General features: G+C 37.0%; 1 protein-coding gene across 11 annotated transcripts in view; it reads right to left on the bottom strand.

The window, feature by feature from the left end:
- TAF1 (TATA-box binding protein associated factor 1) overlaps positions 1–16,245 on the bottom strand; it is a 107,515-nt gene that overhangs the window by 45,458 nt on the left and 45,812 nt on the right. For 7 of the 11 annotated variants that reach the window (XM_025276720.2, XM_025276719.2, XM_025276722.2 and 4 more), the window contains exons 33-34: positions 1,824–1,891; positions 1,160–1,276 (exon numbers count right to left, since the gene is read on the bottom strand). In XM_025276720.2, coding sequence (XP_025132505.1) covers positions 1,160–1,276; positions 1,824–1,891 — 185 coding nt within the window. Of the gene's footprint in view, positions 1–1,159; positions 1,277–1,823; positions 1,892–12,371; positions 12,959–13,422; positions 14,528–16,245 lie in introns of those variants that run through there. The other 4 variants (XM_025276726.2, XM_025276725.2, XM_006050818.3 and 1 more) reach the window with 4 other exon arrangements.

The raw sequence follows: 16,245 nt of genomic DNA, 5'->3' as shown, positions 1-16,245 counted from the left end.
ATTAGAATATTTGGTTAAATTTGAAAGAACCTCTGAGAACCCTGTAGATGACTTTCATACACATAAGGAAATAAACATTTACTGAATGTCTACTGTGTGCTAGGCAAATGGCCTCATTTAATGTTTACAATAATCTTGAAAAGTACATTTTAGAGAAATGGAAACTGGATTAGAGGGGTCAACTTCCCAAGTTCACAAAGCTAGATAGCAGCAGAGATAAGACTCAAAGCCAAGACTCAAAGCCAGGACTGTTTTATACCAAACTTCATGTATTTTCCACTTTACCACAGTGCCTCCAACAGTTATAGTCTGGTTAAGTCCTAGTCTTCAAATATGCTGGCCCTCTAAGAGTACAGTATAGATGAAATACTCTCAGTATATTCAAGGGTCAGATCAGAAAGACTAAAAATTTCTTATTAATCTTGCTCTCTAGTCTTTGACATGGAAATTTAAGAACATTATAAACATTACCTTCTTCATTTACAGGGAGAGAAAGTCAATCCAGGAAAATGGGTGACGTCTGAGCTACACTAAGATAATTCAGAGGGAATAATGTGGCCCATGTCTATACTCTTGGGATGTCACAGAACCCTAATGGGGCTTCCCAGGTGGTGCTAGTGGTAAAGAACCGCCTGGCAACACAGGAGATGTAGAGATGCGGGTTCGATACCTGGGTCAGAAAGATCCCCTGGAGGAGGAAATAGCCACCCACTCCAGTATTCCTGCCTGGAGAATCCCACGGATAGAAGAGCCTGGCGGGTTCCAGTCCAAAGGTTCGCAAAGAGTTGGACACGACTAAAGCGACTTAGCACAGCATACACAGAACCCCAATGCTGGGGACAAAGGAACTCCAGGGATTCAAGAGGATGCCTTTGGCCATGGTAGTCAGGAGTCTGGTACTCCTAAGTACTGCCTAAACGACTAAGACCCCACCCCATTCATACATCCCACGCCTGTCTCTTTTGGATCCAACAAGGCTACCAAGACCCATGGCCCTCACTCACCTTAGCCTTTGAGAAGACAAGAAAGCACACGAAAGGCATATGAAGAGGAAGGACAGAGAAGAAGGGTATCTCAGTAAATACATCTGTTAACATGCTCCCAATTTCCAAAATCAATAAGAAAACTGTAAGAGGAAGTTTCTAGTCCTCAGACTTACCTGAGGTGTGTAAGGCCCTGGGGTCATTGGGTCCAAGCTTTCTAATTCTGCTTCCTCCAAAGCTGCTTCTTTAGCTGTACAAATATCCTTCTCAAGTTGAGTCAAATGCTCATCATACTGAGGAAGAAAAGCAGTGAATTCATTCAACATGTATTTTAGACATTGAGAAGCAAACAAAAATCCCTGTCTTCGTGGGAGGGAGGTTCAAGAGGGAGGGGACCATGTACATCTATGGCTAATTCATGTTGATGTATGGCAGAAATCAAACCAATATTATAAAGTAATCATCAGTCAATTAAAGATAAATATAATTTAAAAAGCTAAAAGATGAGCACAGAAAAATAAGTTTATAAAAACCACTTTCTGATGAACTTACTAAAGTGATGTCAGCCTGTGAAAAAAATCCCTGTCTTCATGAAGCTTGTATTCTTGTGGCAGGATATAAGGATACATATGGTAATAAAGTAAATAATTATACAGCTTATTAAAAACATTTAGTGCTGGGTAAGAAAATAAAGAAGGGAAGAATACAGACTGTGGGTTGAGGGTTGGGGTGGGATATTACATTTTAAAAAAGGATAGGCAGAGAAGGCCTCCCTCAGCCCTAGGGAACAAAAGGATTCCAAAAAGTTAGATCCTACAGGACGTCCTCTTTTTCACTTACTTCAGTCAGTGTCTGGTAACAGATGTTCACAATCTCCTGAGCAGTTTTAGTATACTGACTTTCAGGCCCTATAAATGAAAAAAGAGAATGCCATTGCTTCAGCTCCAGAAATGCACTTTCTGTCACCAGCAGTGGTGTCCTCTTGTCCTAGGTCCAAAAAATCATGCTTCAGCTTTAACTTGGACTCGTGCTCTAACTTTGGAGGGGGAAAATTTCAAACACATACAAAACCAGAGACACTAACATAATGAACTCCCATGTACCTCTTACCCATCTTTAACGATTATCAATAAATGGTCAATCCTGTTTCATTTACACACCAACTTTCACACTCTTCCCAAATTATTCTGAAGCAAATTCTAGCATTTCATCCATAAATTGTTCACTATGTGTCTTAAAGGACTCTTTAAAAGAAATGAACATGGACAATTGTATAACGGTAGATACATGTCATTAAACATCTGTCAAACCCATAAAATGTACAATACCCAGACTGAACTCTAATGCAAACTATGGACTTTGGGTGCTAATGATGTAGATTCATCAGTTGCAACAAATGTGTCCCTCTAGTGGGGGATGTGGATAACAGGGGAGGCTGTGCATGTGTAGGGGCACAGGGTTCATGGGAATACTCTGTACCTTCTGTTCAATTTTGCTCTAACTGCTCTAAAAAATAAAACACAGTAACAACTATTAAAAAAACAACTACTGAGGATTTCAAACCCATAAAATGTACAATACCCAGAGTGAACTCTAATGCAAACTATGGACTTTGGGTGCTAATGATGTAGATTCATCAGTTGCAACAAATGTGTCCCTCTAGTGGGGGATGTGGATAACAGGGGAGGCTGTGCATGTGTAGGGGCACAGGGTTCATGGGAATACTCTGTACCTTCTGTTCAATTTTGCTCTAACTGCTCTAAAAAATAAAACACAGTAACAACTATTAAAAAAACAACTACTGAGGATTTCCCTGGTAGTCCAGCGGTTAAGACTCCATGTTCCCAAAGCATGGGGCCTGGGTTTGATCCCTGGTCAGGGAACTAGACCCCACGTGCTGCAACAAAGAGCCTGCATGCCACAACTAAGACCCAGTGCAGCCAAATAAATAAATAAATGTTTTTTTTTTTTAATTAAAAAAAAAAACCATATTACACCTAAGGTAGCTAACAATAATTCTTTAATATTATTAAATGGCCAGTCAACATTCACATTTCCCCAATTTTTTTATAAATGCTCTTTTACATTTGATTTTTTTTTGGGGGGGGAATTATAATCCAAATAAGGTCCACACACTGCATTTGACAGATGTGTCTCTTTAAGATAGTTAACCTATAGGGTGATTCTTAACCAAACTACACAGTTCCCCATATAGATTTTGTTATAAGTTGTAAATTGGTGGCTTGCAGGTCAATCAGTTTTATTTGGCTCACAAAAAATCAGTTCAGGTGGTGATCAGTTTGTGATGTGAAGAAATATCAAATTATTGTATTATATACCTGGAACTGTATATATATATATATATTATATATATATACACACACACATATATACATAGTTATATATATATATTATATACAGTGTATATATATGTATATATATAATATATTGCTGTAGGTCAATTATACTTCAATTTAAAAATCACTTCAGTCTGTGAAAACGGATTGAGCTGTGTACTCATACACTTCTGTATGTAAATTACACCTCAATTAAAAGCTTAAAAAGAGCTTAATTAGTTAACTGGCAACATTTAACAATCAAGAGATTTCATATAAAAACCCAAATGTCCGGCTTCTCTCAAAAAATTAAAAGGTGGCAACACACGGTCAGCATTCTCACGAAGCACCAATGGGCTGGATCTGAGTAGCAGCTGCCCCTTTTAGATAAGGCATGTGTTTCACACAGTCCCTACCAGGTCTGCTTGTTTATGCCTGGAGCCTGAAAGCATCTGAGTTGTTATTTCCAACTTAACTGAGTTGTTAAGTGCTTTATAATATTCTTTAATATACTAATTATTCACCTCCTCATTTGTAAAACATTTTTGAGTACCTCTAGGTGCCAGGCATAATACACAGACATGAGTAAGATACAGACTATATCCTCAAGAAGCTTATGGTCTTAGCACAGTGTATGTGTTAGTCACTCAGTCGTGTCCAACTCTTTGCAACCCCATGGACTGTCACCCTGCCAGGCTCCTCTATCCATGGAATTCTTCAGGAGATCTTCCCAAGCCAGGGATCAAACCCAGGTCTCCTGAAATGAAGACAGATTCTTTACTGTCTGAGCTACCAGAGAGCCCAGTGAGACAGACTATAAACAAATGAGGTGATACAATGCAGTGAAAAAATACATAAGAGGGTTTAGTAGAGGCATAGAGGAGGAAGTGACCACTGCTGGGATGGAAGAGGGAAAAGAGAATTAGGAAAGGCTTCATAGAGGAGGTGATCCTTGAATTAAACCTACTATTTATCAGGATGTAAAGTATAAAAAATATACCCCATGTGACATTTTCGTGCCATAACTACATAACTACTCTGAGTATTGTTATTAAGCTATTCTTCCCTGGTGGCTCAGCTGGTAAAGAATATGCTTGCAATGAATGAGGAAGACCCAGGTTCGATCCCTGGATTGGGAAGATCCCCTGGAGAATGAAATGGCAACCCACTCCAGTATTCTTGCCTGGAGAATCCCATGGACAGAAGTGCATAGTGGGCTACAGTCCACGGAGTTGCAAAGAGCTGGACATGACTGAGCGACTAACACTTTATACTTTTTATACAAACAAATAAGTTCACTTCAGATTAAATTTTTCACAAGCATAGGTCCATCTATTCTTCATAAAAGATGTAAAATTAAGTTGTGTCCTCACACAAGCTGCCTGTGCCAAACCAGAAGGAAAACTAAAGTCAACTAAAAGATATTCAGGACATAAAGACAGCCAGAGCTGGCTCACAGTCAGGAACAGTTTTGAGAGATAGGCGTCCACAGCTGAAGTTTCTGAGTTCTAATCTCCTAAAGCCACCAGGAGGTTGGTCCTCAAAGTACTGATGGAGACAGACTGCAAAAGTTATCATACAAGGTTTCATGCTGATTAGAAATGCATGATGCTAGAGAAAATAGGTTGCATACAAGTCACAGGCTTCCTTTACTGAGCAAGTACATCAGCAGCTTATGGCAGTATCCTGGCTCATACACCTACAAGAACCTGACTCATCGCTAAAATTCCAGCCTACAGATTAAGAATTCAGCTCTTCAGTTCTGAAACTGAAACATAAACCAACCCTTTCAATATCTCAATCTTCTCATTTATAATGCAGGGGAAAATTAATTTTATACATTTGCAAAGTTTTCTCCCTTAAACCATTTTACCAATACAATATTGTAAAAATAATAATAATAATAATAAAAATTTAAAAAAAGATGTGTCCTCTTCATTCCCCATTTTCTTTGCAACACATAACTCTAAAGAAATATCCACCAATAATACTCCAGAATATAAAAAATATACTTATTTATATAGCAAATACAATTCTCTATGTGTTTTGATTACTAGCTGTGTCTGTTCTCAGTTTTTGACAGTCCATGCTCTCAGGAGTTACAAGTGTTTCAGCTACTTAACTCTACATATATGAAAAGTAACACTGAAGTATTTTTTTAATTTTTTTTTTGGTATCCTTTTATTGTAACCTTTTATTTTGTATTGGTGTATAGCCAATTAGCAATATTGTGATAGTTTCAGGTGAACACTGAAGGGATCCAGTCATACATATACATGTATCCATTCTCCCCCAAACTTCCCTCCCATCCAGGCTGCCACGTAACATTGAGCAGAGCTCCACAGCACTGAAGTATTTCTGATGAAAGATGGTGGCGGAGTTGGCAAACCACTGTTAACACCACTGAAAAAGGATAAAAATACCCAGATAGATCTATACCTATACCAGAAATTCTTGAATGGGGTGGTAATGAGAGATCCATGAACCTCCTGAAACTGCAAACAGAATTTTGTATGTAATATGTATTTTTTTGAGTAGAAGATCCACGCTTTTCCATCAGATTCTCAAAGGGGTCCATAACCACCTCCATAAAGCTAAAAATTGTGCTCTATATTCTGCAGTAATCAGGTGCTTACTCAAAGTAGGATGATCAGCTTTAGGTTTCACAGCTAAGGAAGAAAAGAGTCATCCAGTGAAGACATACACAGACAACAAGGCCTCTGTGGGAATAATAAAGAAGCTGGGGCTATTGTGGGGGAGAAGAGAGTAAATAGAAACTAAGTTTCAATTTCCCAGTCTCTAAAGAATTACTATACAGAAAATCAGAATTTAGCAAGAATAATTTCCGGAACGGCATGAAAATGAATATGAAAGATAAGGCTGTCTATGAATTACCACTGTGCCTTACAAGAGAACAAGTGACCCATTTGCAAAAAGAAATGTTTTTGTTTGCAAAAAAGAAAAGTTTTGTTTTTCTTCTCTCTCCTTATTTAGTAAATCATGGCAAAGCAGCTGCAAATGTAAAAAAATATATATTTATATTTATACTTTGCCTCATTCATAAGGACTGGCAGTGGCCTACAGAATCATATGTAATTCAAATTCAAATATCCCTAAATAGTGATAATTTTAGTGACAGCTTTGGAAAGTTGATACTTTACTAAAATCAAAGAAAACTCCTTTTGTCATTTCTAAGTTAATTTCGCTCTTTAGTAATGTCAGGAGAAGAAAGGAAAGCTACAAGCTTTGTAGTTCTAGTAGTGAGACAGCAAACAAGTATTACTGCTATCTAAAAGGTTTCAGAGAAAAAATAGCATTAAAATTAAAAAATAAAATCTCAGTAGCAGTAGAAAGCTTTAAAAAAATCAGTGCCAGATTTAATATATATATAGACACTCATATTTTTTATTGAGGCATAGTTGATTTATATCAGTTTCAAGTGTACAACATAGTAATTCAAAATTTTTATACATTGTATTCCCTTTAGTTATAAAATACTGGCTAATATTCCCTGTGCTATACAACATATCCTTGTACCTTTTTTATACATAGTAGAAGCCACAGTATTTGTTTAATTGAAGTATAGTTGATTTACAACATTGTGATAGTTTTAGGTATACAGCAAAGTGATTCATTTATTAATATACATTCTTTTTCAGGTTCTTTTTCATTATTGGTTTTTATAAGATATTGAATATATTAATAGTTTCCGATATTTAGCTATTTTACATATAGCAATGTGTATCAATTTCAACACCTAATTTATCCCTTCTTCCACCTTTCCCCTTTGGTAATTGTAAGTTTTCTTTTTTCAATGTTTTATTTATTTATTGACTGCGCTGAGTCTTTGCTGCTGCGAGAGGCTTTCTCTATTCATGGTGCATGGGCTTCTCGTTGTGGTGGGTTCTTTATTGCAGAGCACAGGGTCCAGAGCATGCAGCCTCGGTAGTTGTGGTGCACAGGCTTAGTTGCCCCACGGCATGTAGGATCTTCCTGGACCAGGGATTGAACTCGTGTGCCCTGCATTGGCAGGCTGATTCTTAACCACTGGGCTACCAGGGAAGCCCTGTAAGTTTGTTTTCTATGTCTGTGAGTCTATTTCTATTTTGTAAATAAGTTCTTTTGTATCACTTTAGATTTCACATAAAGTAGTATCATAAGATTCTTTTTTATGGTTGAGTGATATTCCATTGTGCGTGTGTGTGTACATTCTTTTTTTATTCATTCATCTGTTGATGGACATTTCGGTTGCTTCCATATCTTGGCTGTTGTAAACAGTGCTACTATAAACACTGGGGTGCATATATCTTTTTGAATTAGAGTTTTCACCTTTTCCAGACAAATGCCTACTGGATCATATGGTACAACTGCTGGATCATATGGTAACTCTATTCTTATTTCTTTTTTCTTTTTTTTTAAAAAAAATTTTATTGGAGTATAGCTGCTTTACAATGTTGTGTTAGTTTCTGCTGTACAACAAAATGAATCAGCTATATGTATACATATATGTCCTCTTTTTTGGATTTCCTTCCCATTTAAGGTCACCACTGAACATTGAGTAGAATTCCCTTTGCTATACAGGTTCTCATTAGTTATTTTATACATAGTACCAATACTGTAGATATGTCAATCCCAATCTCCCAATTCATCCCACCTCGCCCTTCCCCCCATTCCCCTCTGGTATCCATGTTTGTTCTCTAAGTCTGTGTTTCTATTTCTGCTTTGCAAACAGGTTTATTTTTAGTTTTTAAGGAATCTCCATACTGTTATCCATAATCAATAGCCACAGCAGTTTTAAAAACAAAGTAGAAATTCAATTTTTTTCTGAAGCATTCATAATGCTGTACAGTTCATTCTTTTGCCTTTTTGAGTCATACAGAAACAGAATTTACTTAAACAATATCACATACTTAGATGAATGAAAAATTGTCCATAACAATGTCAGGTGAAAACTGTATAACCAAATATATGCTTTCATTTGTAAAAGAAAAAAAAAGAAAAAGAAAAAATATATGGTATGTATAAAAAAGGCCCAGATACTTCACACCAAACCCAATGGTACTCTGGAGAGCAGGATGGGAAAAGGGGAAGGACAGGGAGATTTTTCCTTTTCACTTTATATACAATTTTAGATGGTTTGATTTTTTTAATGCGCATGCAACTTTTTACGATGGAAAATTTCAGTTTAAGTTATATACTTGAATTTTACAGACATAATTTGGCAAAGACTTTAAAACACTGATAATCCCAGAGTTGGAGAGGTTGTAGGGAAACAGACATTCTCCTTCACTGTTGTTTTTATTATAAACAGGTACAACCCTCTTAGAATACAATGTTAGAACATCTATCAAAATTCCCTACAAATGTACAAGGATATCAATTATGATACAAATATACATGCTATGGAATACATTAAAAAGAATGATAGAGATTCCTATGTACCAACAACAAGACAGGATCAGTAAAGATGTTAATTTTCTCTAAATTGATCTATAGGTTTAACGCAATTCCTATTAAAATTCCAGCAAGACTTTTTTTTATAGACATAGACAAAATACTTCTAAAATTTATGTGGAAAGGCAAAAGAACACAATTTATAAAAAGAATAAAGTGAGAGGAATCACGCTACCTGATGATAACACTTACAGTAGCTTAGCTATAGTAATCACGGCAGTGTGCAGAGGGATAGGTCAGTGGAACAAAATAAACCCAGAAACAGACCCATGCACTTAGCTGATTTTTCACAAAGATGCTCAGAACAATTTACTGAAGGAAGAACAGTCTTCTCAACAAACAGCAATGGAACAGTAGAACATCCATTGGCAAAAAGAAAACAAACCTCAATCTAAATCTCATATTGTATATAAATTCAAAATGGATCATGGATTTAAATGTACAACACTAAAACTATAAACTTTTAGAAAAGAAAATATAAGAGGGCTTCCCTGGTGGCTCAGGGGTAAATAATCCACCTGCCAATGCAGGAGACAAGGGTTCGATCCCCAATCTGGGAAGATCCCACATGCTGCCGAGCAGCTAAGCCCATGTACCCCAACTACTGAGCCTGTGCTCTCGAGTCTGGGAACCCCAACTACAGAGCCCATGTGCTGCAACTACTGAAGCCCAAGAGCCCCAGAGCCTTTGCTCTGCAACAAGAGAAGCCACCACAATGAGAAGCTTGCACACTGCAACTAGAGAGCTGCCCCCACTAGCCACAACTAGAGAAAAGCCTACACAGCAACGAAGACCTAGCAGAGCCAGAAATAAATAAGTAAATAAATAATAATTTTTTTTTAAAAAAGAAAATATAAGACAAAACCTTTGTGATCCTGGGTAAAGCAACAACTCCTTAGAGACGTACCAAGAGTACAATGCAAAAAGAAAGACCTGATAAATTGGATTTCATCAAAATTAAGCATTTCTGTTCTTCCAAAAATACTGTCCAAAGACTGAAAAGATACAGACTAGAAAAATTCTTTGTAAATCATATATCTAATAAAGGAAGTGTACCTAAAATACATAAAGAAACCTTAAAACTCATTAATCATAAGAAAACAATGCAATTAAAACTGGGGCAGGACTTCTCTTGTGGCTCAGTGGTAAAGAATCCACCTGCCAATGCAGGAGACATGTGTTTGATCCCAAGTCCCAGAAGATCTCACATGCAGTGGAGCAACTAAGCCAATACACCGTAACTACTGAGTCCACGTGCTGAAACTACAGAAGCCCACACACTCCAGAGCCTGTGCTCCACAAGAGAAGCCACCACAATGAGAAGCCTGCACACCACAACTAGACAGTGGCCCCCACTCGCCATAACTGGAAAAAAGCCTGAGCAGCAACAAAGACCCAGTACAGCCAAAAAAAAAAAAACCTGGGGCAAAGAAACAGACACTTCACCGAAGAAAATACATGGGTGGTAAATATGCACATGAAAAGATATTTAATATCAATAGCCATTAGGGGAATGCAAAGTAAAAACACAATGAAAAAGATGAACAGATACAATTTATTTAAATAGCGGTAATACTAAATACTGCAGAGAAACTGTATGATTTAGTTCATTGCTGGAGGAAATGCAAAATGGTACAGGCATTCTGGAAAAGAGTATAGCAGTTTCTCACAAAACTACACATATATCTACCATCTCATTCTTGGGCATTTATCTCAGAGAAAGGAAAATTTACATTCATACAAAATCTTATACACGAATGTTCATACCAGCTTTATTCACAATGGCAAAATATTGGAGAACTGAATATTTTTCAATGACTGAACGGCTGAACAAACTTCTGGTACGATGAACACTACTCAACAACTTAAAACAAGAACTACTGACACATACAATAATTTGAATGGATCTCGAGAATTATGCTTAGTGAAAAAAAAAGTCAATCTCAAAAATATTGTACTATTCTTTGTATAAGATGCTCAAGTATCAAAAGTACAGAGATGGAGAACAGCTAGGTGGTTGCCAGGGAACAAGGAGAAAGGTGCATGCACGTGGAGGGACAGGAATACAAAGAGGTATCATCAGGGAGTTCTTTTGTGATGACAGACCAGTTCTAAACCTTGATTGTGGTGGTTAGGTGATGGCATAAAACTGCATAAAAAATTATATCAAAATAGAAGCTTAAAAAAAGAGGATCAGGATATATTCATGAACAAAGAGAGCAAATTACAGAATAATTATATATAAAAATGTCCATTGTTGCCAAAAGAAAAAAAAAGACAAAAAGTTAAAAACTAATGTGTAATTATTTACCATGTTTTGAGTCAAGTACAGAAAAAAGTATAAAAGGATATACACCAAACTGTTACCTCCAGGGAATAAAACCATAGAAATAGGAGTGTGCGGGTAGGAAGAAGCTTTTCTCTTCTTTTTCAGGAGAAGGAAAGATTTATTACTTGCAGCAAGTAAGAACACTAGGGATCTTTCCCAAAGCAGTGTCTCCGGAAGTTTTAATATTTAATTCTATCTATTTCTGTATCATTTGACCTTTTTTATAAGAAGTATGAATTATTAAAGAAGTCTGTTGTTTAGTCGTTCAGTCATTCCAGCTCTTCATGACCCCATGGACCATCCACCAGGCTCCTCTGTCCATGGGATTTTCCAGGAAAGAATACTGGAGTGGGTTGCCATTTCCCTCTCCAATTAAAGAGGTCTATCTGACAAAAATGCAAATAATAGGTGAGAAAGAGATAAGTCTAGAAGTCTAGGCTGGGATATTGGCCAGGTGACTATTTATTGTAATAATTTAGGCAAAATATAATGAGGGTTTTAGTGATATGCTGGAAGTCAGGGATTTATTCAACAGGAAGAATCAAAAATAACTGTGAGGTTTCCAGCTGCTACTCAGTGATGCTCAGTTCAGTTCAGTTCAGTCGCTCAGTCGTGTCTGACTCTTTGCGACCCCATGGACTGCAGCATGCCAGGCTTCCCTGTGATCACCAACTCACCCAAACTCATGTCCATCGGTCGGTGATGCCATCCAGCCATCTCATCCTCTGTCGTCCTCTTCTCTTCCTGCCCACAATCTCTCCCAGCATCAGAGTCTTTTCCAATGAGTCAACTCTTCGCATGAGGTGGCCAAAGTACTGGAGTTTCAGCTTTAGCATCAGTCCTTCCAATGAACACCCAGGACTGATCTCCTTTAGAATGGACTGGTTGGATCGCCTTCCAGTCCAAGCGACTCTCAAGAGTCTTCTCCAACACCACAGTTCAAAAGCATCAATTCTTCTGCGTTCAGCTTTCTTTATAGTCCAACTCTCGCATCCATACATGACCACTGGAAAAACCACAGCCTCGACTAGATGGACCTTTGTTGGCAAAGTAATCTCTCTGCTTTTTAATATGCTGTCTAGGTTGGTCATAACTTTACTTCCAAGGAGCAAGGGTCTTTTAATTTCATGGCTGCAGTCACCATCTGCAGTGATTTTGGAGCCCCAAAAAATAAAGTCAGCCAATGTTTCCACTGTTTCCCCATCTATTTGCCATGAAGTGATGGGACCAGATGCCATGATCTTAGTTTTCTGAATGTTGAGCTTTAAGCCAACTTTGTCACTCTCCTCTTTCACTTTCATCAAGAAGCTTTTTAGTTCCTCTTCACTTTCTGCCGTAAGGGTGGTGTCATCTGCATATCTGAGGTTATTGATATTTCTCCCGGCAAGATGCTAGTAACCCATTAAATCCAGACTGGAAACAGTAAAGGAGTGAGTCAAGTAAAGGACAGAGGGAGAAAGTTGGAATAGAAAAGGATAGTAGAATATTCAGTTTGAAGCATGTTTCAAGTTCCACTGGGACATCCAAGAGGGAATGTTCAGCAGGTGGTTGGGATATATATAGATCTTTGCCCAGAATAGAGTTGAGAGTCATCAGAAAGAGGTGGTGGTTAAACTTGTAGTAACAGGCAGAATAACATTCAGTAAAGGAGACTGAAAAGTAATGGTCTAAGAGGTAAGAGGAAAGTAAGAGCTGAAAGTTGTCATGAAGCCAATCATACTATAATTTCAAGGAAGAAATGCTCAATGATGTCAAAGAGTGGGATGAGGTAAAGATAAGGACTGAAAAGTGCCCACTATACCTGGCAATTATGTGATCCTGTTCACTTGGTATGCTTGGCAGGGTAGAAACTAAAGCTGAGTGAGACATGAATGGCAGGTAAAGAATAGGAGAGACAAATTACATGTTCATTAAAAAAGAAAAAAGAAATTCTGACCCATGCTACAACATGGATGGTTGAACCTTGGAAGCATTATGCAAAGTGAAATAAAAGCCAGATACAAAAGGACAAATATTCTATATATGAGTCTACTCATATGAGGTACCTAGAAGAGGCAAATTCATTGAAAGAAAGTAGAATAGAGTTTACCAAGAACTGGGGGAATGGGAGAATGGGGATACTGAGTTTCTGTTTGGGATAAAGAAATGGTTCTGGGAACCGATAGTGGTAATGGCTGCACAACATTATGAATGTACTTAATGCCAGTGAACTGTAAACTTAAAAATGGTTGAAAAGGTAAATTTTTATTTCATGTATATTTTACCATAATAAAAACAAACAAAAAGTCAGCTATGAAAAGAATGGATGGCAGCAAGGGGCTGAAGCGATATCAAAAGAGATTTTATTCTCTTTAATGATGTGAGACTTAACCTCTATGTAGGAATACTTATACCTTGGCCCCAATCCAAGGAAAGTTATTAACAGAAAAAAAGAACCTTAATATTTATTAATGGCCAAACTTACAGACTTAGAAACTAGTATACAAAAATACTTTAAGCATTATATTAACCTGTTAACAATACTATTCTTCAAACTGATTGAAACCTTTAGATTTAATAACCACTTTGCAGGAGGGCAGCACATGTACAATAGTAGCAAAACTTTTAAATTAGCCAGGAATAAACTCAACAACAAAAAAAGTAGATGCTCAATAGCAATAAAAACTATAAATAGAAATAAACAAAAGATGCCTAGAAATTATTCAACATAACCCAAAAGTCTTTATTGACAAAGGTAAAAGAACATGTGAATAAATGAAGAAACATGAGCTTCTAGATGGAGAAACATATTACAAAGATATACATTCTCTTCAAATTAATCCATAAATTAAAATAAGACTTCAAAATTATCTGTCACTGACAAGTTAGAATTTAACAAAAATGATCCTAGAGTTTATTTAGGCTAATAGAGGAAAGATAGTCACATCAGAGGAATTTAAAATTATAAAGTCTGAATGATAATCAGAGACACTATCTGGTGATAACAGTACAGATTAGATAAACAAATAAATAAAACAGAAAGCTCCAAAATAGGTTAAAGAATATATAAGAATCTACTACATGATAAAGGTAGCATTTTGTACTAATGTACAAAAGGACAGACCATTCCATAAGTACAACTTGGACACTTTGGCTAATTCTTTGGAAGAGAAAATAAGTTAGATATTTACCTTATATCTTAGATTCTATTTTTAAAAATCAGTAAATGTTTAAATACTATACATATTAGAAGAAAATATAGTTGGCTATCTCAGAGTAGGGAAGGTCTTTTAAACAATTATACAGAAATCTAAACAGCAAAGACTGATAAATATAACTACATAAAAATGAAATTTCTATGTCAGAAAATACAATAAACCTAAAGACCTTCTTGGGCACAATAGAGTAATTGCTATTGAATTAGTCTTCCCACTGTAACCAGAAAACTGCAAAAAAACAAATGAAACAACTGTTTCCAACCAGGAAGTATAGGACTGTCATTCTTGAGAGAAAGGAAATAAAGGAAGTGAGCCCTACAATTGTCCTTGGCTTTCTGCTGAATCCAACAAAAGCACAGCAGTCTGACTAAGCCATAGAAACAGATACTGGAGTCTGAAGAGGCTACAACAGTTAGAAATTGCAGGACAGAACTGGAGAGGCTGGAACTCCACAGACAATCTAAGATCTGCAGAAAAGCTCTCTTAAATCTTCAGCTGAATGCTAAGCTGCACATGTGTATATGATGAGCTCCACAAAAGAGTCCTATACACAGAACTATTAGAGATCACACAGGGTTGGGAGTTACTCAAACAAAAGTGTAGAAAAAACTTCCCTGGAGATTTTTTGGGAAATTTATTGTTTTATCTAATCTAGATTGTAGGGTCCTGCTGAGCATTCTAAAACTTCAGGCACTGAGATTTTATGATATGTGATCTACTTATCATAGGTAAGATGGCTTCTTATTAATTTTTGGTTTGAAGAACACTGGAGGAGGAACTTGTTAGGAAATTCTTTGGGAAAAGGGGTTTCATCACGAATAGTTTGGCATCATCTATTGGTACAGACTATGCGGGCATGTGTGCATGCTCAGTCATGTCCAAGTCTCTGAAATCCCATTGACTGTAGTCCGCCAGGCTCCTCTGTCCATGGGATTCTCCAGGCAAGGATATTGGAGTGGGTTGCCATGCCCTCCTCCAGGGGATCTTCCCAACCCAAGGATCAAACTTGTGTCTCCTGTCTCCTGCATTGGCAGGTGGATTCTTTACCACTGAGCCACCTGGGAAGCCCACAGACTATGCAGTTTATCTTAAATTTAATCAAACATTAAGTATTAAGGCCTCTGCCAACTACTTTATGGTTTTGCTAAGACTGGTATAAAGTTTGGGTTGTGTTTTTCAGACAGGATTTCTTTATCTGTATCATTCTCACTGACATGGAATGTTATGTGACTTTTAAGACTATTGCGAATAGTTCTAATCCCAAGTTTTGGGTTTCTCTGATTATTAATGTTCCTTCAAATGTAATCTGAACATGAACAGAGGCTCTGCAATTGATTCAGCACCTATGTGGTAGCTGAACAGACCTAGAGGCTTGAACACTAGCGTGCAGTCTATCACCACCACCTCTAGTACAAGACCTGAGTCCTCCAACGTATACTGCATACTTCTAGGTAAGTATTACTTATCTTTCACTTGTTGCCCAATGATCCTAACCTTAGTGCTAAGCATTCTAGCTATGTACAACTTAGCTCATATGTTACATACATGATAATGAAAGTATGTAAAATGCTATAGAAATATGCCATATGCAGTGTGATATGTGTGAAGAATTTGAATGGAAAGGGTCAAAATAATGTTAATCAGAGATACCATTCTACTAACTTTGCTAGAAAATTTTTTTGAAATAAAAATGTTAAAGCAGGGAATAGATTCCACATGGACTTTATTACTATTAATTAGAAATAGAGGCAGGTTCATATCTGGCCAAACCAACACAGTTTCAAATAAAAGTATTACTTTGTATATAGTACCTGATGGTAGGAAACATCTCATATGTGCCTTCAACTCCATAATGGATATCCTTTTAGCACAAAAAAAGATCACATTTCTTATCTCATGACACCACTAACCCTTTCTGCCCTATTCAGAGGTTTCTTATACTCTCA

This window comes from Bubalus bubalis, chromosome X (genome assembly GCF_019923935.1).
Source record: "Bubalus bubalis isolate 160015118507 breed Murrah chromosome X, NDDB_SH_1, whole genome shotgun sequence".
NCBI classification, from domain to species: domain Eukaryota; kingdom Metazoa; phylum Chordata; class Mammalia; order Artiodactyla; family Bovidae; genus Bubalus; species Bubalus bubalis.
Note: the sequence above shows the minus strand (reverse complement) of the source record. Positions and strands in the feature narration are given on the sequence as shown.